This window comes from Equus caballus, chromosome 26 (assembly GCF_041296265.1).
Source record: "Equus caballus isolate H_3958 breed thoroughbred chromosome 26, TB-T2T, whole genome shotgun sequence".
Classification (NCBI taxonomy): domain Eukaryota; kingdom Metazoa; phylum Chordata; class Mammalia; order Perissodactyla; family Equidae; genus Equus; species Equus caballus.
The window spans coordinates 48,044,717-48,068,633 of NC_091709.1; the positions used below are offsets into that span (position 1 = coordinate 48,044,717).

At 61.8% G+C, this 23,917-nt stretch overlaps 1 protein-coding gene across 1 annotated transcript; it reads left to right on the forward strand.

Annotated features, from left to right (window-relative positions):
* COL6A1 (collagen type VI alpha 1 chain) lies at nucleotides 1–23,637 on the forward strand. The gene is made up of 35 exons (XM_001488351.6): nucleotides 1–162; nucleotides 942–1,071; nucleotides 2,712–2,912; nucleotides 3,865–4,024; nucleotides 4,175–4,303; nucleotides 4,387–4,407; nucleotides 4,571–4,591; nucleotides 4,668–4,712; nucleotides 5,564–5,617; nucleotides 6,167–6,211; nucleotides 6,341–6,367; nucleotides 6,592–6,618; nucleotides 6,702–6,746; nucleotides 7,039–7,092; nucleotides 7,297–7,359; nucleotides 8,138–8,200; nucleotides 8,338–8,391; nucleotides 8,484–8,519; nucleotides 8,667–8,729; nucleotides 10,260–10,322; nucleotides 16,026–16,088; nucleotides 16,824–16,886; nucleotides 17,188–17,238; nucleotides 17,387–17,422; nucleotides 18,035–18,097; nucleotides 18,325–18,390; nucleotides 18,967–19,002; nucleotides 19,449–19,485; nucleotides 19,790–19,798; nucleotides 20,156–20,289; nucleotides 20,565–20,674; nucleotides 20,919–21,102; nucleotides 21,200–21,380; nucleotides 22,164–22,193; nucleotides 22,295–23,637. Exons 1-35 carry the CDS (start codon nucleotides 66–68, stop codon nucleotides 22,915–22,917), a joined length of 3,084 nt encoding a protein of 1,027 aa, XP_001488401.2. The 5' UTR covers nucleotides 1–65; the 3' UTR covers nucleotides 22,918–23,637.
* The last annotated feature ends 280 nt before the right edge of the window (nucleotides 23,638–23,917 follow it).

The window sequence follows — 23,917 nt, forward strand, 5'->3', positions numbered from 1 at the left end:
GCCCTCCTCCCTCCCGCTTAACTCGGCTGGCTGGCGGGAGAGCACAGGCACGCAGGCCGGGGGACATGAGGCTGGCCAGCGCTCTGCTCCTGCTGCTGCTGCAGGCCTGCTGGGCCGCTGCACAGGATGACACGGCCGCCGTGAGGACCGTCGCCTTCCAAGGTGAGTGGACCCGCCGCATCTGGGACTCCGCGCCGTTTACTGCCCAGGAGACGGGCCCGGGCCAGACGTGTCCAGCCGGGACGCCCGAGTGGGACCTTGGCCCTTTCCCTCGACGTGTGATGGGGGCCTTGGGGTTGCTCGAAATTCCCCGCCTGGGCTCCCAGCTCCCAGGGGCCCCCTAGGCTCCCATCAACTCTTGCTTCTCCTTCTCGAGGGGCCGTTAGGCTGGGCGAGGCGGGAGGGACCCTGGCGAGGTGGAGCACAGAAGGGACTCAGCTTTCGGCTCCAAGGGGCTGTCCTGAGGGTGGACGCTGCTCCTTCTCTGCCTCAGTTACTCCCTAATCCCACCCCTGATCCCCTGCCCGGCGGTCAGTGGAGACCATGGTCCCCCGGCCTCAGGCACCTTTTCTCAAAGGCGCTGCCCCTGTAGTTCTGAATTCAGCCTGAAGCGCAGGGAGCAGAGTCTTGTGTCCAGACCAGGGCGGGGCCCTGTGCTTCCGGGCGGGTTGGTGGGTCCAGCTGAGCCAGCGACTCCAGGCTGCATCCAGATCTCTCGCAATCACCCGCCTGTCGCTGGGGCCAGCACATTGGCACTGCTGCTTTTCTTGACGGGGGACGGTCGGCGCAGTGGGGGTGGCTGGGCCATGGCTGACCTGCCCAGGGAGGTGCCTGGGGGCCGGTGGGAGACTCACGGGTGCCAGTGGGCAGAGGGGGCCTCGGTGTGCCCCAAGGGTGCAGGGCGCCAGCACAGGCCCTCCCCTCTCCCGTCCTTGGCCCAGACTGCCCCGTGGACCTGTTCTTCGTGCTGGACACCTCCGAGAGCGTGGCCTTGAGGCTGAAGCCCTACGGGGCCCTGGTGGACAAGGTCAAGGCCTTCACCAAGCGCTTCATCGACAACCTGAGGGACAGGTAGGACTGGGCGCCCTTGACCTTGTCTCCTGCGTGGCTCTGAGCCTCTCGCAGGGACACCGTGGGCCCAGGGGTCGAGCCGGCCCGGTGTCGCCCCTGCCATGGCCCTCAACTTCCCCATCTGAGAGGGCAGGTGTTGGCCTGGCCGCCGAGTCCCCTCCCAAGTCCACGGGGGTTCAGATGGGCCAGAGAAGGGCTGAATCTGAGGCGGAGCAGACTGGGGGTGACGGTCAGCAGGGAGTGCCCAGGGAACAGTCTGAGATGCGGGGCTCCTGGTTCCCCAAATGCAACCGAGGGAACACGCCTCCGACCCAAACTGAGTGAATTTCGGGGGTTGGCCCAAGGCCATGTGCAGCCTCTGGTGCCCGGAGGGGGCACCCATCACCAACCACGGACACTGACCACTGCCCACATGGATGATGAGGGCTTACTTACATCCTGGACCCGACATCCCAATGTCCCAGCGTCCCCAATGTCCCAATGTCCCCACATCCCCAACACAGGGGCCTGGAGGGACTGCTGGCCTTACTCCTGGGTTAGGGCACCTCACACTTCGTTCATTCACTCACTCACTCACTCACTCATTCATCCAACTGAGAGTCTGAAGCATTAGGAGGAGGCAGAGGGAGCCCCGGACAGCGGGTGTGGCCAAGCACAGGACTGGCCTGGAGGGTGAGGAGGGTGGGGGGAGGGGCAGGGCTGTGGGAGGAGGGGCACCGGTCAGAACCAGACTCCTCCCCCAGCGCCTCACCCGGGCAGGGCCCCACCCCTAGTCCTACCCTGTCTCTGCTGACCCGCTGACCCCCTGACTGGCTCACCCTGGTCCTGAGCCTCCTGCCCACTAGAAGGGACCTCAGGAACAGAGGGTGGGGACTTCCCAATGCAGGAACTATAGGATCTGAAACCCCAAACTCACCCAAAATGCACAAGTCCATGACGCTGTGCAGGGAGGGCCCAGGTGTGTCTCACACTACAGGAGGGGGCTCTGGGGCAGCTATGTGGCCAGTGTCCCCCTCCAGGTGACTTTGGCCTCATTTCTCAGCTCCCTGTACCTCAGTTTCCCCACCTGTGAAGTGGGTGGGCTTGTCCTACGACTGGTGCTGGACGGGCTGCCAGGCACGGCCACCCCCATACCCTGGCAGAGCAAACCCGAGAGCCCCAGGCCCCAGTGCACAGGGCAGAGGGAGGCGGCTGCTCAGTCCATGGGATCCTCCACCAGCGTCCCACTGAGAAGCGCCTCCCTCCTGCCCACCTTCACCCAGCCCCACTGCTGTCCACGCGGGGTCTGCCCACCTGGAACAGGGTCCCAGCACACACAGTTCTCATCCCAGGCCCCTGGAGATCAGGGGACGTGCTGGTCACTCACTGGCTGAAGCCTGGCCTTGCTGCCCACCCCACCCACATGCAGCCCAGGGCAGGGACCCAGCGTCCTAGGGCCACCCAAGACGGCCAGCCCACGGCTCTCTGGCTTGTCCCTCTCGGGCATCACGGGGCTGGGCAGCCCATCCACTGTGAAATGGCGGCACTGTGCCCTTGGGTGGACAGTGCTCAGGGAGCAGGAGGGGGCCACCCTGGGGGACTGACCGTGAAAGGGTCTGTGGGCCTGGGGGACCACGGCTCACCCCCAGCACGGCTCGCAGGTACTACCGGTGTGACCGAAACCTGGTGTGGAATGCTGGCGCGCTGCACTACAGTGATGAGGTGGAGATCATCCGTGGGCTCACGCGCATGCCCAGTGGCCGCGACGAGCTCAAGGCCAGCGTGGATGCGGTCAAGTACTTCGGCAAGGGCACCTACACAGACTGCGCCATCAAGAAGGGGCTGGAGGAGCTGCTCGTGGGGTGAGCACCCCGGGCCAGCCACACGCGGCTCGATCGTGCCCTGGGGTTTGCCTCGGTCCCTGGGCAGCTTTGGGGAGGGCACACCACTTTCCGACCCATCTTCTGGTCAGCCAAACTTGCCAAACACAGGGGCTCACCACTGGCAAACCGAGCTCTGGTGCCTGAGATCCCCAAGGACCAGTCCTAGTGGCTGAGGGAGTCATGCTGGCAACCACACCCTGCCTGCCCCATGCTGCCAAGGGTCACTCTCTGTCCCTCCCTCAAGCTGTGCCCTGTCTCCTCAACCAGTGAGGACAGAGGGAGTGAGGGGGCCCTGAAACGCCCCGTCACTGCCTCCCCTTCGGCCAAGCAGAGATGATGTCTGCAGTCAGAGACAGAGACTGAAAGAGAGAGAGACAGAAAGAGAGAGAGAGAAAGAGGGAGGGGTTTCCTGGGAGAGCATCGGTGCTGGCTCCGCACATTGAGTTGAATCTTCGCTCAGTGAGCAACAGTTACCTGACTAATCCAGAAAGAGAATTAGTTCCGGGCCACACTCCTGGGGCCCCGCCCGCGGCAGTGGGCAGCTGCCTGGCTGACCCCTCCACCTGCCTGTGGCCAGGGTCTCACGGTCAGGATGCCCCAGGCTGGGCGAGGACCTGTCTCTCCCCTGGTATATGTGCATTTTCCAAAATAGTGTTTTAGAGAAATGGGATCCCACAAAACTCTCTGCTTTAATATCCTTTTGGATAATCCCATTTTATCCCCTGGATCAACAGAGAGAAACAGACTGTCCAGAGTAACAGGAGATGCGCTTGGAGACCTGCCCTGGATCTAGGCCTCTCCGGGGTTTCCAGCCCCTCCAGGCTCTGGGGTCTCGGCTCTGTAGTTCCCAAGGGGCCCCGAGCGGTCAGGGTCAGGGGCAGCTGGAGGGAGCCAGGCCGGGGCCGGTCTCACGGCTACCCACGCCCTGCAGTGGCTCCCACCTGAAGGAGAACAAGTACCTGATCGTGGTGACCGACGGGCACCCCCTCGAGGGCTACAAGGAGCCATGCGGGGGCCTGGAGGACGCCGTCAACGAGGCCAAGCACCTGGGCATCAAAGTCTTCTCCGTGGCCATCACGCCTGACCACCTGGTAGGGTCCCCGTGGGGGCTGTGGCCTGGGAGGGGGCACAGGGACACAGGCAGCGAACTGCAGGAGGGGGCCTGGGGAGCAGCAGAGATGGGGGCCCGGGGCTCCCCACCAGCGTGGACATCATCCCCCGTTCCGGCCCATCCACTCCAGGAGCCACGTCTGAGCATCATTGCCACGGACCACACGTACCGGCGCAACTTCACGGCGGCCGACTGGGGGCAGAGCCGCGACGCAGAAGAGATCATCAGCCAGACCATCGACACCATCACCGACATGATCGTGAGTGGCCTCCCGTGGCCAGATGCTGGGAATCCTGTGGCTGAGAATAAAAATTAATTTGACTTTTCCATTTCACTTTTCAGAAAAACAATGTGGAGCAAGTGGTAAGAGCCCCCCACCCAACCCCACGGCATCGCCTCCAGGCCCTCCCACCGCGGGGTCCTCCCGCCGCCCTGTGTCCGGGCCAGGCGTCTGAGCGTGGGGCGGGCGGCAGGGCAGCCGCGGCGCCTTCACTTCTGACGTGTCCCTCTGTCCCTTCTCTGGCAGTGCTGCTCCTTCGAGTGTCAGGTGAGTGTGGCCCCTGCCCGCCCCCGGGGCTGCCCCAGACACTGTCTCGGGCTCACTGTGCCCTCGTGTCTTGCAGCCCGCCAGAGGACCCCCAGGCCTGCGGGGCGACCCCGGGTATGAGGTGAGTGGCCGCACCCCGCCCTTGCTCACCTCCGCGAGGCGGTGAGGTGTGGGAGGAACGTCCCTGCAGCCTGGCACCCCGAGTGTTAGGGACATGATGGGGCCGTCCTGAGCACCTGCTGCACCCGCCCCTCGCTGAGCAGGTGCCCCCAGCCAGGGGGAGAGTCCAGGGACCCCGGGGTTGACTTGGCGGCTAAAGGCAGGTGTGGGGTGTTGGGGTCTGACCATGCCGGCCTCCTCCCGGAGGTGGAGGACACGAGCCCCTGCAGCTCTGTCCCTGGAGATGGGCTTACTGTGGGTCGGGGTGCGAGCTTAGGGCCCAGGTCCAGGCGTGGCTCACACAGGGAGATTTCCAAAATCAAAATTAGTTGCCAATATTTACAATTTGGGAGATTGCTCATGAAAGTCCAGATTTCTGGTTTCTCCTAAAAACTGTTGGGTCTAGTAGCCCTGGAGCCCTGCGGCCGCCGACCACGGGAGCTGAGCAGTGTAGGGGCTGCTGTGTCAACCCCCCTGCCTGCCCACGCCACCCACACCCCCACCTGGGAGCCCAGAGCAGTGGCAGGAACAGGCACAGGCCAGACAGAGAGGGAAGGTTCAGGGGTCAGTGGGGCCGGTGCAGGGCAGCCCCATGGCCGGGGCGCTGCGAGGGAGGGGACACGTGGACCTGACCTCGCAGACCCCACGATGGGCCACGGGTGACAGGGAAGCTGCCTGCAAATCATGCGAAGGGTATAGACCAACGGAATGTCTTTTTAAACCTTTTTTTGTGAGGAAGTAGGGGTCCCTTTCACCAGCCTTTTAGAAACAAACATCAAGCGTCCCCTGACCTTGATCTGCTCTGTGTTCCAGGGAGAACGAGGGAAGCCGGGTCTGCCTGGAGAGAAAGGAGAAGCCGGAGACCCCGTGAGTGCCGGGCGGCTGACTGCAGGGCGGGGGTGCTAAACCTGAGGCTGGGGAACCAGCTGAGGAAGTTTCCAGAAGGATGCCTGGTTTCTGAGCACCGTGGTCACGTGGCCTGACCCTCAGAGGACGTGGTCCTGTGGGCGACGAGGGCCCGGGGCGCACAGCACAGCCATTCCTTCCTGTGCATCTCACCTGGCGGGGCCCACCAGCCCTCGGGCCCCCACGTGTCCAGCCTGCCCTTGGAGGGGCTGGGACTGGGGGGTGGAGCGGGGGGGGTCTGCCAGGAAAGTCCCAGGGCCTCTGCTCCAGCCAGTCTCCCCACAAACCCCTCTCCTCCTGGGGGCTCCTGACCTCCCCCCTCCCTGGAGCTCCTCTGAGGGGTCCCCAGGAGTGGGGGGCCTTCAGAGAAGGGGCCGGGGTCCAGCCTGGCCAGCGGTCAGCCAGCTCCATCCCTCTGGCTGACCAGGCCTGAGTGTAGTGGGGGCGAAGCGGGCTGGGTGGGGGCTGCCTCTGCCCCGGGGGTCTGACGTGCTCCCTCCTCTGTTCCAGGGAAGGCCCGGGGACCTCGGACCCGTTGGCTACCAGGGGATGAAGGTAGGCCTTCCCTCCTCCTCTTTCCGGGCAGCTTTCCTGGCTGAGCCGAGACCCCTCACAGCTGTCCCCGGGGTCGTCCCCCCAGACGCTGCTGTAACAGCCCTGTTTCCTCTTCTGTTTGCTGTGTAGGGAGAAAAAGGGAGCCGAGGGGACAAGGTAAGTGAGGAGCCACTTCGGGATGAGTTCCTCAGGGCCTGGAGCCGCCCGCCTCACCTACGCAAGGATGCCACTGCCTGTGCCCCGCCTGGCCGGGCCAAGCGGAGCTGGCGGGGGCCCCCCCCTCGCTGCCCTCCATCCTCCTCCACCCCCCTGGGATTTCCGGGGAACCTGCCCCACAACAGGGGGACTGCCCCCCTCATCCTCCCTTCCTGTCTCCGCAGGGCTCCAGGGGACCCAAGGGCTACAAGGTAAGTGTGGCAGGGGGCTGTGTGCTGCCCCGGGGGAGGGGTCTGACCCTCATCTGACCCTCTCGGGTCTCTGCACCTTGCAGGGTGAGAAGGGCAAGCGCGGCATCGACGGTGTGGATGGCATGAAGGTAACCCCTCCTCCGTGGGTGAGGGGGCTGGGGCACGTGGTTCGGGGAGTGGGTGGTGGGCAGAGCCAGGGACCACCCCGAGACGTGTGGAGGGGGTCTCGTGTGCGGTCCCTCCTGGCAACTCGGACATGGTGTAAAAGGCAGGAGACGTGGCTGCCAAGTCCGAGGTCCTAGTGGATCCCAAGCCGCTGGGCCCTGCTCAGTGCATCTCCCAGGGTGGGGATGTCCCAGGAAGGGGTGGATGAGCCACGGCCGAGAGCCTTGACCACTGACTCTGCCTTCCTCCTTCCAGGGGGAGACAGGGTACCCCGGCCTGCCAGGCTGCAAGGGCTCGCCCGGACTGGACGTGAGTGGCTCTCTCTCACCCGCGTTTTAAGACTGAAAGTTCTCGGGAGTGAACACTGGCTCACACCCTTCTTCTCACGCTCCAAGCAGCCCCCGCAGGCTGGGCTGCATACAGACCTGCCTCCGCGGCTTTTGACATATTTACGCACAGCTCGCCGCCGGCTCGTTTAAGCCGCTGGGCTGACCTCTGCCGTCCTCTCCCCAGGGCGTTCAAGGACCTCCCGGGCCCAAGGGCGACGCTGGTGCGTTTGGACTGAAAGGAGCAAAGGTCAGTGACCTGAGCCGAGCCCCTGGGGGCCGGGCTTCATGGTCCTCTGAGCATCAGTCAGAAATCCTTCCTGCAGCAGATGACCCCCCTGGGCAGGCGGGAGCCTGGGCAAGAACAGCGGGAACAAAGGTTTGGGTAGAACGTACCGCCTGCCAGCCACCCACGGCAGGCGCGTCTGCCCAGGGGAGTCCTCCCCACGACCCGAGACCACATCCTGACACTTCCCGCCTGCCCTCGGCCCAGGCCCAGGGGGCCAGCCCTCAGTGTCCACACAGCCCAGCCCCAAGTCCCATCCCAGAATGCGTCTGCTTGCGTAGACATCAAAACTCAGGAGTGAACAGCGATGCTGATGGCGGGAAGTCGGCAGAGACGTGAACATGAAGAGATGATATTTTGGGTTTAATTTAAAGCAGAGTTTTCCGTTGCCGGTATTTTTCTGGGGTTTCAGCTACAGGAAGTGCTAGGAAAGAGGAGAGGCAACTAGACTCTGCCCCCAGCACGTCCTCTTGGATTTCCGGGACTAGATTTTCGGAATCTCGCCCTCCAGAACTGGGCTTGCCTCTGCCGTGCGTGGTGTCTGGGCTGAGTCCGCAGCAGGGAGGCGACTCGAGGATTCCTGTAGGGATGTGGCTGGTTGGGGAGGGTCCTTGGCCTCCGAGGCTCATGTGCTTGGTCAGGGAGAGCGACCTGAAGTCTGGATGAGGAGGCTCAGCCCGGAATCACCAGCCCCCCAGGGCCAGGCATGGCCTCCTGCAGGCTGACCCTCTGATCTTTCCAGGGTGAACCGGGAGCCGATGGAGAGCCCGGGAGGCCGGGGGACACAGGGCCCCCTGGAGATGAGGTGAGCTTGCATGCAGCCCCCCAGTGCAGCCAGGGCGGGGCCGGGCCCTGGGAGAGACCACCAGGAACAGAGGCCAGCTGCGGCCCTGGGCCCTGCACTGGATCACGGATGGACGATTCTGTCTTCCTTCCTCACAGGGCGAGCCCGGTGAGCCTGGTCCCCCTGGAGAGAAGGGAGAAGCTGGCGACGAGGTGAGCACCCCGGTCAGCCTCCTGCCCTGTTACAGAGCCTGAGGCAGAGCCCCGTCCAAACTAACACTTGTGTTTGTTCCCCTTGATCCCAGGGAAACTCAGGGCCTGACGGTCCCCCCGGAGACAGGGTGAGTCGGGGGCTGGTGCTCTGGGCTCTGGGCCTCACCGTTTAGTGGGGACGTGGCCGTATGGCTGGCGCGGAGCATCTCCGCCTGACAGATCCCAAGCTTCTGTCTGAGTCCCTCCCCTACCTCCCTCTGCTTCTCTCCCCACAGGGCGGCCCTGGGGAAAGGGGACCACGGGGGACGCCAGGCGTGCGGGGCCCTAGAGGAGACCCGGTGAGTCACGTTCCTAAAGCTGGAACCCCGTCTGCTGAGGGGCAGGGGTCAGGCCGGCAGAACCGCAGGATGCACACAGTAGACTCCATGGGACCCGCACCCTCACCTGTCTTCCCAAAGACAGTCCCGGGCACATGCGGGGAACCCAGCTGCCCCTATCCCAGACCCTGGAGCCGTGCTCTCACCCGGGTCCTCTCGAGGGGCCTGGCCAAGGCAGGAGGTGGGCTCGCCCCCTCTGCCCTCGTCACTGACAGCCTAGAAACATCACCGAGACAACTGGGGTGCCCCTAGCCTGCAAGGTGTTGTCCCCGTGGAAACGCGGGGTCGGCGAGATCGCGGTTGCAGTACTTGCGACAACCCGCCCGGCGGCGTGTTCTGTCCCCAGTCCACGCCTTTCACGGTGCTGCACGCCTGTCATTGCTGCAGTTGCACGTGTGACACAGTTCACTCAACTAGGCCCTCCCATCTCACATCTGGCTTTTCTAACTGTCTCGATCTCCCGCCAGCTCCACAAGTGTTTCTGCAGACAGAGCTTGCGTTCTTCTTTGGAAGAAATTTCTTTTGTTAAACCGTCAAGAGGGGATGTTAGGAAGTGGGAGCCACACGAACCTTGCAGCCGAGAGGCTGTGGTGGCCCCGTGGCTGTGGCCCCTTCATCTTGAAGGCTCCCCAGCCGGGAGTGGGGTGGGCTTCCTCCATCCTCGGGGGTCACTGGGAAGGATTTGCTGGACCCCCAGAGCGCCTGGCTGGAGAGCAGGGTGGAGGGACAGGCCCCACCCCACCCTCTGGGACTGTGGTGGAAAGGACCCAGGTCTCCCAGTGTCAGATGCGGCCAGCCCTCTACCTGCAGACACGGGCGATGCCACCTCTCATCCCCAGAACAGGACTCCGCAGAGGCCGTGCGGTCCCTCTTGCTGTGACCCCTCGGGCAGAAATGCTCCTCCTCTAGATGCCTGACCAGGAGGGTGTCCTGGTGGCGAGAGCAAGCTTAGTCTGAGGCCAAGGTCACGGGGAGGGAGACTCAGCTTTCTGACCCCACCTCGTTCCCTGGGGGTCCCCAGGGCCCACGGCCCCCATGCAGGGGTTGGAGGGACGTCCGAGCAGGGATAACGTGGCTTCAACCCTCTTCCAAGTCCCCCCACCCTGAGGTCAGATGAGACTGAAGGCCAGGCACACAGAGGGTATGGCAGGCCACTTGTAGCTCTGGCCCTGAGGCTTGGCTGGCAGGACCCCAGCTCCCAGGCCCGGGACGTCCCTGAGCCTCACTGGACAAGAGGCACAGTGGGGAGCTGCCTCCAGGCCTCAGGGGGGCTGCTGCCTCCTCACTGCCACCTGCGGAACCCGCAAGAGCCACTGGATGGCCCAGCACGTGGCCACATGGTGGTAAAAATGGAGAAGTGGGGGCAGGAGGACGAGGCCACAGCATGTAGAGGCCCCTCCCGGCTCTGGGCCCCCAGGCCTCCTCCAAAGGCCATCTGCCCGGGGCAGCCGCTCTCCCCTGGCCCCACACTCACTGCTTGTTCCTCCCCAGGGCGAAGCTGGACCCCAAGGTGACCAGGGACGAGAAGGCCCTGTCGGCGTCCCCGGAGACCCGGTAGGGGGCCAGGCTCTCAGGGGATGAGGTGGGGGTGGGTGTCCACATGTGAGCTAGGTCTGCCTATTTGGATCTTGGAGCAGAAACGCTCCCAGCTGCTCATGAATTTAGGGGGAGGTCTCTCTCCACCTCTGACTCAGGGCACTTCCTGCAGGGGGTGAGCCTGGGAGATGGCGGGGGTGCTGGGGGTGGGAGCCAGGGGCAGCCAAGTGCAAGCTGGTGAGGGCAGGCCCAGCTCCTGGGGCCCTGAGACACCCAGGGATCACAGAGGGACCTGTTTGTCATCAGGGGCCACCTGCCAGGGCACAGAGCTGAATGGGCAGATGCCCCTGCTGCCCCCCGCACTCTGCCCTTGGGGTAGGGGCTCCCTGGCTGGGCTGGCTCTGGAGGAGGGCGGAAGAGGGTGGAGGCCCAGCAGTGAGCCATCGAGGTCAGGGTACACACGCGGCAGCGTCACGGAGGACTGAGCCCGTGACATCAGGCACCCCACACTGGAGACACAGCCCCAGGAGAGGCTCACTCAGCATTTGGATCCCAGGCATGAGATCCTGGCTGGAGGTAGACTTGAGAGCATCAGTGCATGGAAAGTTCCAGAATTTTTGGATGCGACGCCTTCCAGAGGCCATGCTGGGGAGGGAGAGAAGAGTGGGGGCCTCAGGAAGCAGAGAATCTGACCTGCCAGCCAACCGGGGGAGGGGAAGGGGAGGAGTCAGGGGAGCGGGTCCCCTACTCCAGGGGCGGGGGGAGCAGACAGGAGGCTGTGAGTTGCAGGGGTAAGGAGAGGTGGGACTGTGTTCTCAGCTCTTCTTCCTTCTCCAGACCCCAGCCTGGAGTCTGGGGTCCCCACCACAGTGGTCCATGGGCGGAGTGAACGCACATAGAGCGGTCGGTGCTGGGACAGCCATCAGCGCCAGGCAGCCCTTGGACAAAGGGGCAGTCTGGGCCGGGCTGCCGGGCTTGTTGAAGTGGCCACATCCTGTGGTGTCCTGGAGCCCTTGGGGGCCAGATGCCTCATGGCAGAGCTCTGGGGGCCCCATTGGAGCCCAGGCTGACCCCGGGGGAAGTGTTGGAAGGCAGGGGGCACAGCTTCCCGCACAGCCCAGTCTGGAGCCTGGTCCTGCCCTCAGGGATTGGCGGTCCAGTGGGGGAGACACAAGGCACAAGTGAACTCGAAGCATGAACTGAACCACCTGTGCGGTGAGGACGTCGGGCTGGCAGGGACCACCGTCCTCTCATAACCCAGGGTCGCTGCAGGGTGGGGCTGTGCCCAAGGCCTATGCACCCTTGGAGACCCTGCGATTTGGGGTGCTGCCCTGCCTGGGGCCCCAGCATCTCAGTCACTGGGCTCTTGGCCTGAGATGGAGCCTTTGTCCTCTACTCATCCAGAAGGCAGTTTCCTGCCCTTCATCACTGGGTGGCTGTTGTCCCAGGCCTCCCACCAGGGTGCCTGTGCCCTGAAGCCTCCACAGACAGGGGCTCGTCAGGCCTCGGGGACCTGGGGTGACTGTGCATCTCTGAGGGCTCAGAAGGAAGGCCCTGCCTGGACCCTGTGCCTCTGGGGGTCGTCACCCTGGCTATGCCGAGATGGGGGAGCAAGGGCTCCGGCCAGCCTCACGCCCCCAGCTCTAGAGGGTGGCACCACATCACCAGGACTGGGGGCTTCATCTCCACCTCCTTCCTGCGAGGACCACCCCTCGCAGGAGACCACACGAGGGGGCCTGGTAGACGATGCCTGCAGCATCCAGGGGACCCTCCATGATCCTGCCTCCTCCTCCTCCCTGTACCTCCCTCTCTGGAGTCCCCCTCCGTCTTGGGTGGCCAGATCCTCTCAGCTCACCCCAGACTCTGGCCTGTGTACCCGCTGCTCCTGTGATGGGGGTTTCCTGGGTGGGACAGCTTCCTGGGCGTCCCCATGTCCCTTGTGCTGAGGGTGAGGTGTGCTGCTGGACCACGCAGGGAGGAGGTCCAGGCAGACCGCGAGGAGCGGCCTCTGAGCCTGGGGACTTCCCAGGGGCAGGACGAGGTGACAGCACCAAGAGGGGTTGGAGAGCTCCCGGTATTGGGCTGTGAGATGGCGCTGGGTCCAGGGTGGCCAGGCTTTGGGCTCTGGTGGGGCTTGGCTCATGGCTTCCAGTTTTTTGGTGGCTTTTCTTATGGAAAGAAATTTGAAATTGGAGTTTTAGCAAAAAAGGAATTTTAAAAAATAACAAAAAAGAACCATCCACAATAGGGCAGAGATGTTTTGCCGATTCTCCTGATCGAGCATTAAAAATGCACCTCAGGCCCATTCCAGGGTGGGTGGAAGGGGGCGGGCAGGGATCCATTTATTCGATAATACGGACCGTCTGGAGACAGCAGGGCCAGCTCAGTGGAAAACTTTCCTCGCACGTAATCCCAGTTGAGCTGGCCAGCAGCCAGCTGTCTGAGGAGCGAGGCATCTCCGGGGGCCAGGGGGCCACGTGGGAGTGGAGGAGGCCTCTGGTGGGCTCCTGACTTTGTCTGGCTCTCCTCCTCCTTGGCAGTGAGGGAGGATGACGTCTCTCAAAATAAGGCTTAGAAGTTCTCTGGGCTCAAAGACTCCTGTAAAGTGAGTTGTCCCACCTCGTTTTGTTTCACGAGAGAGAAATGGTTAAAATTAGTAACTGCAACAGGAGGAGGTGCTCATGGAAAAACAGGATGCTCCTGTCCCCTCCCCCACCACAGGTATCACTGCTCAGTTTCTTCTAAAACTTAGTTTCTTCTAGAATCCTTCTAGAAAAAGCACAGAGTGTGTGAGAGTGGCCTCATGCGCCTGCAGTTTACACAATTAGCATCCGCCCGTGATGAGTGATATGTGTTGGCAGTTGTCCAGGTCAGCGCTCCAGACCCGCCAAACTTTTCGGTGTCACTGTTTCCACTGTACAAACTTACTTGATGTGCCATCTGTCCCCTCTCAGCGTGCGTGTAGATTGTCTCTAGTATTTTGCTTAACAGAAAAATGCTTTGATAAATATCAACGTCCGTCTGCCTCTGTCAGCTTGTCTATCTGTCTCTCCATCTGTCTGTCCATCTATCTCTATCCATCCATCCACCAATCCAACTGTCATCCATCTATCTATCATCTATCATCCGTACATCCATCATCTATTATCTATCCATTCACCCAGCCAGTCACCCATCTACCCATCCATCCATCATCTATCTCTGTTGTTTATCTATCATCTGTCTGTCTCTACCATTTGTCTATCATCTCTCTCTCCATCCATCCAGCCATCTCTATCATTTATCATCCATCCATCCATCCGACATTTATGTATGTGTGTATGTATCCATCCATCCATCCATCCATCCACCCATCCATCTTGAAATACTTCCAAGGCTATATGCAGAATGTACATTCTTAGCAGGAGAATTTCTTGGCCAAATGGGGTGTGCGTGCATTGATTTTGCTAAATAATCCTACCTATGTATCTACAGAGGCCCAACTTACATTCCTCTTGAGAATGTAAAATAGACGGTACCCACACCTTTGCCAACATGAGATATTATCAAACTTCAAATGTGCATTTTTGCTTCTCTGGTGAAAACCACGTCCTCTCTTGGTTTGCTCAACTGTTTATGGGAAAGGCTGAGCGAGGTCTCGCGCTTTCCAGGCTGTCATGTGCTCTTCCTGGCTCTTCCCGCAGTGGCTCATGTTCCTGGGAGGCTGTGATTCTTGGGTTGATGGTATGAGGCCCCTGTCTGGGGTGCAGACACCTTTTCGCTTGTCACCTGCATGTTGACTTTGTCTGTGGCTTTTGGTTGCTAGGATGTCCTGCTCGTTTACAAGGTTCCAAATGCATTCCCCCCTTTACTGCAGTTTTTGCTTTTATCTTTGATGCCTTTGGAGTAAATGTCGCAGGTTTGGTAGTGAGGTGGGCTTGACCCAGCTTGACTTTTTCTGTGAATAGTGAGCCTATCGTCACAACACATTTGATGGCAGAAGTATCTTTCCCGGTGACTAAAATGCACTTTCGTCGTATTTGAACTCCGGTAGCCACGTGTGTCTCTTCCTGGAATCGCTGGGTTGTGCCCACAGTCTTCCAAGTTCTGCCCGATTCCCATTTGTAATCACGTGGGCTTCACAGTAGGTTTTACTTCAGGCCTCCTGGTCCTGCTGCTGGTGACATTTCCAGGCAGCACCAAGGAGTGGCGCGACGGCTCCCGTGCTGTGGGACAAGCTGGGTCAGGCGCACAGCCACATGATCAGCTCTTGCCCTGGGCCGCCATTCCCCCTTCCCGAAGTTGCTTGAGCCACAAACAGCATAAGCCGCTAAAGGCAGGAGCCGTCACCGGGGTTTACTCCTGAGCGTTCCAACAGTGCCTGCTTGTTTATGTTCCCAATTTTGAGAGAAATTAATAGTCACTGTAAAAAAAAGGAAACAGCCAGAGAGTATGAGGGAGAGGGATGCCCCCACCAGGGCTCAGGACCAGCGTTGCTGGGGAGCCTCGCAGGAAGCTGCCCTGCGGAGGAGTCCCTGTCCCTCCGGCCGTGACCAGGGCCTGCTCCCCAACCCGGGATGCGCTGGTTCCCCTGAGGGGCCGGAGCTGAGGGGGGCTGGCTTTGGACCCAAGTTTGTCCACACTGGACGTTCAACTTCCCAGCCTCAGCACTGTGTCCACCCCCAGGGCTCGGGCGTCTCCTGAGCCTGTCACAGCCTCCACGACTCCAGACCCAACAGGCCATCGGCTCCGACATCATGGCGTCCATGGGGAACTTTCTGGGAAATTGTTTTTCCAAATCCCAAGAAAAAGCAGTTGAGCAATCGGGAAAATGGAGGAAACTGTTCCGGTTCTCCTTCTGTTGCACATCGGCCCTCGCCAGGCCTCCCTGCCTCCTCTCTGCCCCGGAGAGGGTACCACCCCTCCCCCCCGTGTGACCGCCAGTGCTGCCCTCCAGGAGTGGGAGCCTTGGTCTGGTCCCAGGGTGCCCTGCCCAGCCAGCTTTCGGCAGGTCCTGGTGTTCCTGTGTCTTGGGGTGAACTAGGAGGACCGGGAAGTGCCGCCGGACATGGCCTCTGGCCTCTCACTGGCCTGGCCTTGGGCACCCAGGGCCTCACTTTCCCATTTTCCTTCCTGTCCCCCCTTTTCATGTCCCCAGGGTAGCATCTCAGGGCCCCAGACTGTGAACCCGAGTTCACAGTGTTTCCAGTATGCAAGCCTGGGGTGAAGTGTGTGATGCAGATGCTGCCCGAGGCTGTGAGAACACAGGTGCTAGGACCACCAGCCACAGCTGGGCTCTTCCATGGTCTTGGCGCGGGCAGCAACACAGCAGCAGCCTCCCGGCTGACGGCTGGGTGATGGAACAGGCGGATAACGGAGAGTTGTCCACGTTTGTGAGAAGGGCCAGCCAAGAAAGGCCTCGGGGAATTGACAGCCTAATAACAGGGCCCAGCGGACAGACCTCTGAGTCCAGGGTTGTGGCTGGAGGGGTGTGCAGGGGCCAGGCGGGCCGGTCGGCTCTGCAAGGGATGCGAGTTCCTCTGCCTTCCCTGGGCCTGGCTGGGCTGTCCGTGAAGTGCAGACGGGACCAAGACCCTGGACCCAGAAAGATAGGAGCTCCGCCAGCACAGAGAGGAGTCGATGGAGTGCCAGCGGCAGTGGGGGCGCATCCTGGAGGCAGGCTGGGGCCAGGAGGGCAGGTGTGGGGTAGAGAGAGGGCCCAACGGTGTGTCTTCTCTGCAGGGTGAGGCTGGCCCCATCGGACCTAAAGGATACCGAGGAGATGAGGGCCCTCCGGGGCTGGAGGTGAGTAGCCCTCGCTGCCCCCGCCCCAGAAGCAGCCAGCCCTGACACAGACCCTATCGCCTCCAGCCAGTGCTTCCCTGGGGGCCCCTTCAGACTGGGCACAGCCCCCAGCCCATTTACTGGATAAATGTTTTATTTCATTTTATGGTATATATGAATTTTAGAATATGTGTGAAATGCAGGAAACAATAAAAAAGAGAACTGAAATCTAAAATACTGCCACCCAGAGATAAACAGTGTGAACAATATTATGCCTCATAAATTTGGCTTCAGGAGGTTTTTAAAATTTTTTCATTACAAGCATTTGATTTTTCAAATGATTTTTCAAAACGTTATTGACACGTGCGCCCCGGCCACACTGTGGTCGTGTCCGCTGGTTTCTGTGAGCTCCTGCAGTCAGGCAGCTTGCGTTCCAAGCCCCACAGGTAACTGTCAGTAACCCGGTGGGTCCCTGTCCCATCTCTGTTCCCGTCCTGGAGCCCCTCCCTGCCTGGAGTTGGTGGGAGGTGTGGACCCGAAGGCCCCACGGGGTCCTGGTTGGCTCCACGTGCACCGGCCCCAAGATTACCTGTTTGAAAATCCTTCTTTTAATCATTACTGTGCTGATGAGTACAAACACATTATTTTACTTAATTCACTTGTATTTTCCTCAAAGAGGCATCGTGCCTCGGAGCTGGTGTTGCCTGTTGCCTCGATGTTCTTCCCAAACCTCAAACCTGCTTCTCTCCTCCTCAGGGCCCCAGAGGAGCCCCAGGGCCTGCAGGACCCCCCGGAGACCCCGGGCTCATGGGCGCAAGGGTGAGTGACCGTCCGAGGGCACAGGGCCCGCGTGGGCCACCAAAGGCCTGGCTCTGACTGAGGGTCAGGGTCTCAGCAACCGGACGGTGACAGTGACGGCTGCGTCAGCGTCTGCGCGCAGCATGGGGCACCTCTCCCGGCCACCCGCTCTGAGGTCCATGGGAGGTGGGTGTGGGGCCCTCGGCAACCCGGTCAGGGAGCCGCCTTCCAGGCTGATGGGCCCCTTGCCTGTGCCCGCCGCGTCTGGCGTCATCGCTGGCCTGGCGGTTCCCAGTGTTGGGACTCAGTCTGCTCTCTCCAGGGAGAAGACGGCCCCCCCGGAAACGGCACCGAGGGCTTCCCCGGCTTCCCGGTGAGTGCCCCCAGCTCCCACCCCAGCACCCCTTGCGGCCACCCGGGCACACGTGGGTTGGCTGGGCTGGACCCAGACGAGGACTGGCCAGGGACTGATGCCTGGGACCCCCTCAGAGCCTGGCCTCACAGTCCCGCCTTCCCTGCAGGGCTATCCAGGCAGCAGGGGCCCTCCTGGGATAAACGTGAGTACATGCACACGCACATGTGTGCAAAGATGCACACACACACCCATGAGCAAAGACACTCACATGCACACATGTGCAAAGATGCACGCACACACATCCTTATCCCAGGCTCGTCGCCGAGGCCCCTCCCACGTGGCCTGGGGTGCCTGGTGACTGACTCAGCCTCTGGGCAGACGGACAGGGCCGCTCCCCACGACCACACCCCGGTCTCCCCTAAACCTCGGGTGTCCTCTGGCCCACTCAGCCTCAGTTTCTCCCCAGGAGACGTGTGTGGGGTGGGGGGCGGGGCAGACAGTGTCTCCTTGTCATTATCTTTTCCTTTGAAAACTTCTGCTTCTTAAAAAGGAAATAAAATATGTGTAAATTCTATCTTAGTAAAGCTGATTTAAAATAGAGAATTTGTGAAGAAAAGGAACAGCCAGGACGCCTCTCCTGGGCGAGGGCTGCCCCCCATGGCCCCAGAAGCTCTGCCAAACCACAGAGATGGGGGCTCCAGCCTCCGCCCCCCCCCCAGGAGCCCAGGGCCATAGCACCCACAGCGCCCACCACGCACATGCCTGCCTGCAGGACTCTGTGCCCCCCTGACCAAGTGTTCCATGTCACCCGCAGGGCACTAAAGGCTATCCCGGCCTCAAGGGAGACGAAGGAGAAGCTGGAGACCCCGGAGAGGATGTGAGTGCAGAGCCTAGTGGCATGTTGTGAAATCCTGACTCAGCCTTGGCCCCAGGGTCTGCGACCGTGAGGGCCGGGGAGGGGGCAGCCGTGTGCCCTCGGGGCTGCTGAGGCTCTGTGGGCAGACACTGAGGAGACGAGGAGATGAGGAGATGGTGGACAGACGTGCAGCACGTGGTCCAGCCACGCACAGTTGTGTCTGGTGACGCCATGCTCTTTCCTTTCAGAACACTGATATTTCACCCCGTGGTGTCAAAGGAGCGAAGGGGTATCGGGGCCCCGAAGGCCCTCCGGTGAGTCCGACTGGCCGGCCAGGGTGGGGGCACTGGGATTCTGAGGCTGCAGGAGAGTGGGGACTGGGAGGGGCTGGGAGCGGGGTGGGGCAGGAATTTGGGGAACGAGTCTCCAGAAGGTCTCGGGAAGGTTGGGGCTTTGACAGGTGGGATGGGAGGGAACGGGCAGTTTTGAGAGGCCGGGGGGTTCAGGGGGCAGAGAAGAAGGGGCCAGTCACCTGAGAGGTGATGGGGGTGCTCCACAGCCTGGGACGGGTGCCCGCAGAGGCAGCACCGTTAGACCAAAGGAGACTCTGTACCCGGTGGCAGTGCGGGTGAGCCGCAGACAGGGCCCCAGAGCCCATCCACTGGCCGCCTGGAAAGGCCAAGTGCTGGGCAGCTGTCAGAGGGGACGGCAGCTGCAGGGTCTCCTCCAGCCCTTCGTGTGCAGGAGCCTCAGCTGCCCGGCTGCCCTGGCCTTCAGGGCTCCTAATGGGATGGGGAGTCAGCCCGAGGGCTCCTCTCAGAGCCACAGCCCAGGAAGCCAGCGGGGCCACAGGGGGCCTCACAGCCTTTCTCTCATCTTTTCTCTGACAGGGACCCCCAGGACCCCCAGGACGACCAGAGATGGACGTAAGTGGGGTGTCTGTGAATGTCCTTGGGGGTTGACCATTTTGGCCAAAGATATCATGGGAGATAGAGAGCCATGAGGGCAAGAAGGGAACACATGCTGGCCATGGGGGACTTGTGATGGCCATGGGGGGCATGTAACGGACACAAGGGGGTATATGATGGCCACAGGGAGGCACATGATGGCCATGGGGGATCCCTGATGGCCATGGGGGACACATTATGGCCATGGGGCATACGTGATGGCCACATGTCCTGACCACATCAGATGTCCTTGCCCCAGAGGCAGAGCAGGTGGTGCCCTGGGAAGGGAGAGCCCCTGCCCAAACCCAGCCCTGCTGTGGTCCCAGGGAGGGTGGCCACAGGGCGGGACTCGCCCCCAGATCTGGTGCAGTGCTGGCTGGAGGGGGAGGCAGTTCAGCCATCCTGCCAGTGTTTCTTCCCCCCAGGAGTGCGAGATTCTGGACATCATCATGAAAATGTGCTGTGAGTACCTCCCACGTGTGCATGACCGCCTGAGGCAGACAGAATCACGTCCCCTGGCCCCAGCTCTGTCATCTATTAAACTGACTGAGAGAGTGGCGAGCCAGAGGAGCGGGCACGTGCCCCAACCATGAGGGAGTCCCGGGGGGCAGGGGGCCCAGCAAGGTGGCCCAGCCGCTGGGCAGAGCGGCCCACCTGGTCAGGGCGTCGGGGGCTGGGGGGTGGCTGAGGGCCTGCGTCCTTCGGGTTTCTGACACAGCGCAGGTTCCTGACTGTGTGTAATGTCCTCTTTCTCCTCTTTCCCCAGCTTGCTGTGGTGAGTGTCATTTCTAACTCGTTAGAACGTTTTTCGTGTGTTTTTAGCTTTTGAGAAGAATGACCCCGGGCGGTGGGGTGGCCCCCTCTCAGTGCACGCTGTGGAGCTGCAGCTGGCACTCACGCCCCCACCCACACCGTCACGGTCCTTGGGTGCTGGCTCCTCGTCCCCCCGTAACAGACCCCACCGGCTCTCCAGTAACTACCATGACCAGGGACAGGTGGGGCAGGACCTGCCCAGTCCATCCTCCCCACAGCTTGGAGTCCCAGCCAAGCCCACCGCCCCAAGGGGCTGCTCTGCTCTGAGTGGGGGTCCTGGGAGGCCCTGGGGCTGACCCTTCCCCACTCCTCCCCCCAGAGTGCAAGTGCGGCCCCATCGACATCCTCTTCGTGTTGGACAGCTCGGAGAGCATCGGCCTGCAGAACTTTGAGATTGCCAAGGACTTCATCGTCAAGGTCATCGACCGGCTGAGCAGGGATGAGCTGGTCAAGGTGAGGCAGCACCCCTGGGCCCCCTCACATGAGAATGCACGTTCCCAGGGAGACAAGGGTCCGTCCTGACGAGGCTGCAGAGGGGCCGGGGCCATCAGAGACTGGGCCCTTTGTTTCTCTGAACATGTAACCCCAGCCCACCAGCGTGTGAGAGCCACCCCTGGGGCCTGTGGGCTGGTCCAGCCTGGGACAGATGGCAGAGGGAGGGGCCGGCGGGGAGTGGGCAGGGGTGGCCGCTGGGACCCCGAGGCCCCTGACCTCGCGTCCCCGCGCAGTTTGAGGCCGGGCAGTCGCATGCGGGCGTGGTGCAGTACAGCCACAACCAGATGCAGGAGCACGTGGGCCTGAGCGACCCCAACATCAGGAATACCCAGGAGCTCAAGGAGTGAGTGCACCCCCAGGCCTGCATCCACATCGCCAAGAGCCCACCAGCCCTGCCCCTGCCTGACCCTGTGCACTCAGCCCTGACCCTGACCCTGGCTGAGCCCGACCCTGGCCCCTGATCCCACAACAGGCCTGACTCTGCTCCTGACCCTGGCCCTATCCTTGATCCCGATCCTGGCCTCCCTCCTGACCCTGACCCTGACCCTGACCCCAGCCCTGGCGCTGACGGTGCTGTGGCCCCGCAGAGCCATCAAGAAGCTGCAGTGGATGGCGGGGGGCACCTTCACGGGAGAGGCTCTGCAGTACACCCGGAGCCGGCTGCTGCCGCCCACCCAGAACACCCGGATCGCCTTGGTCATCACGGACGGCCGCTCAGACACCCAGAGGGACACCACCCCCCTCAGCGTGCTCTGCGGCCCTGACATCCAGGTGGGGCCACCCGCACACCGCCAGCCGCCGCCTGGTGCCTGGGACGTGGGGGGGCTCTCTCCCTGGGGGCCGTGCTGACACTGTCCCTCCCCCACAGGTGGTCTCTGTGGGCATCAAGGACGTGTTTGGCTCCATCGCGGGTTCCGACCAGCTCAATGTCATTTCCTGCCAAGGCCTCGCACCCCAGGGTCGGCCCGGCATCTCACTAGTCAAGGAGAACTACGCAGAACTGCTGGAGGACGCCTTCCTCAAGAACATCACCACACAGATCTGCATAGGTGGGCACAGGGACCGGGGTGCAGAGCCCGCTCAGCTAGGCTGGGACACCATCTGCCCTCCACTGTGACTCCAGCCGCAGGCGCCGATGCCCACGTGGGGCCAGCAGCCCATCTGCCTCCGCACAGGCTGCCCACACTCTCCCATGTGGCCCGGCGTCCACGCAGGTGCTCCCCAGAGGGTGGGCTGCACTGTGTCTCTCGGCCTCTGTCTACACGTGATCGCCATGGTCTGAGCATGCACACCCACACACGTGTGCAGTGATGGGCCTAGGAGCCCAGGACGGCTCAGAGGCGCCACCTCAGAACATGTCCATTGGGCTCAGCCCAGGGATCAGAGCCGCGTCTACAGTGCAGGCAGCTGGTGAACAGCCAGAGGGAGCTGCCGGGGTCAGACTTGAGGCCCCTCCCCACGCAGTGGGGACAGAGTGGTCAGCATTGCCGGGGACAGCATGCTGACCTATAGGCCCTCCTCTCTGAGCCTCGGTTTCCCCATTCTCAGAAGGTGCCAAGGCTCTGCCCGAGCCCTCTCTGGGTTGGTGTGAGGACCAGGAAATAGTTGCTGAGGGACCTCAAAGGCCGCTCTTGACTAAGGGGACACCCCTTCCTAGTGGGCAGAGTGGGCCGAGTAGGGGGCCGGGCAGGCGTTAAGGAACGTCACCTGTGCACACGGCCACACCGCGCCTTCCACAGAGACGCCTGGTATCCTCTCACGGGGGATCCAGGCAGAATGATGGTCCCTGCAATTGCTGGGCTCACACTGTGTGGGGTCCTTCTCTTTTACAGACAAGAAGTGTCCAGATTACACCTGCCCAAGTGAGTACCTGGGGCTGTGGGGGCCCAGGGAGGAGGGGTTCCAGGGCGATGGTCTGGAGATAAGGAGAGTCCAGCGCTAACAGCCGCCCCCCACCCCGCAGTCACCTTCTCCTCCCCGGCCGACATCACCATCCTGCTGGACGGGTCGGCCAGCGTGGGCAGCCACAACTTTGACATCACCAAGCGCTTTGCCAAGCGGCTGGCTGAGCGCTTCCTGACAGCACGCCGGAAGAACCCAGCCCACGAGGTGCGGGTCTCGGTGATGCAGTACAGCGGCACGGGGCAGCAGCAGCCGGAGCGCGCGTCCCTGCAGTTCCTGCAGAACTACACGGTGCTGGCCAGCACCATCGACAGCATGGACTTCATCAACGATGCCACCGACGTCACCGATGCCCTCAGCTACGTGACCCGCTTCTACCGCGAGGCCTCGTCGGAGGAGGTCGATAGGAGGCTGCTGCTCTTCTCAGACGGCAACTCGCAGGGGGCCACGGCGGCGGCCATCAAGAAGGCCGTGCAGGAGGCCCAGCGGGCGAACATCGAGGTCTTCGTGGTGGTGGTGGGCACCCACGTGAACGAGCCCCACATTCGCGTCCTGGTCACGGACAAGACGGCCGAGTACAACGTGGCCTATGGCCAGCGCCACCAGTTCCGCGTGGCCAGCTACCAGGAGCTGCTTGGCGGCGTCTTCTACCAGTCGGTGTCCAGGAAGGTGGCCATGGGCTAGCAGGCGGCTCTCCTCACTGCTGTGGAGTAAAATGTGACGGGATCCTCCCGACCAGCCCACTAGCTAGAGTTTTTAAAGGAGAAGCTTGAAAAGCCGCTCTGTGTTTGCCCACCCCTCCCCGCGGGTGTCTGCACCCCTCCCACTGCCAGTTAGCGTCCTGTCCTGTCCCCATTCCCTGTGGGCCCGGTCCCAACCCAGGCACAGTCCTGAGGCCTCATTTCGCTCTCCTTCTGGGGGATCAGCTGCGCACCACCCCCTCCTCCCCCCACTGCCCTCCCACCTTGACTTTTCCCTCTGATCCTGCAGGACTCTCCACTCAGCATTTCACTCACACTTAATGTCAACCCCACTAGTCAATCATGGGAGGTGGTGACTGCGTTTCACTTTTGAAACCGAGAACTCGGGGAAGTAGACGTGGCGACCACGTCGCCAGAGACGGAAGGAAAATGGTGACTTCTCGACCCTGTGCCCTAGCCAACCCCAGAACAAGGTGCTACCCTGCCAACTCCATGTGTGCAGAGGCCTGGGCCCCGGACGTCTGCTGGCACAAAGCGATGTCTTTCACTAAAAACAAAGTAAAGCTCCTTTTTCTCAAGGGAGAGATCGGTTCTGCATCCTCTTGAAGACCCTCTTTATTTGTTAGTTTTATTTTTCCTCCTTCCCGTGTTTTTCTCACTGTGTCCATGTCAGCGACGTTTCCAAATAAAGGTTTTTACTCTTCTCCGTGGTCCTCCTTCTGAGCAGTCAAAGTCCCACCATATCTGCGCTTCCTACACAGACAGGAGGAGAGCTTGGAGATGGCTGGGGCGTCTGGTTGGAGTGCCCGCCTCCCACTCGGTGATGGTCAGGAGAAATGCCTTGGCTGGACACTGTCAGCGACACCCCTCTTCTGGGCCTGGGGAAAGACCCAGGGGCGTGAAGACCATCTGCCAATGGGGAGGGGCTGTGAGGGGCCCAGACTCCCTGGGCGGCAGAATCTGAAGCAGATTCCATCTCAGGC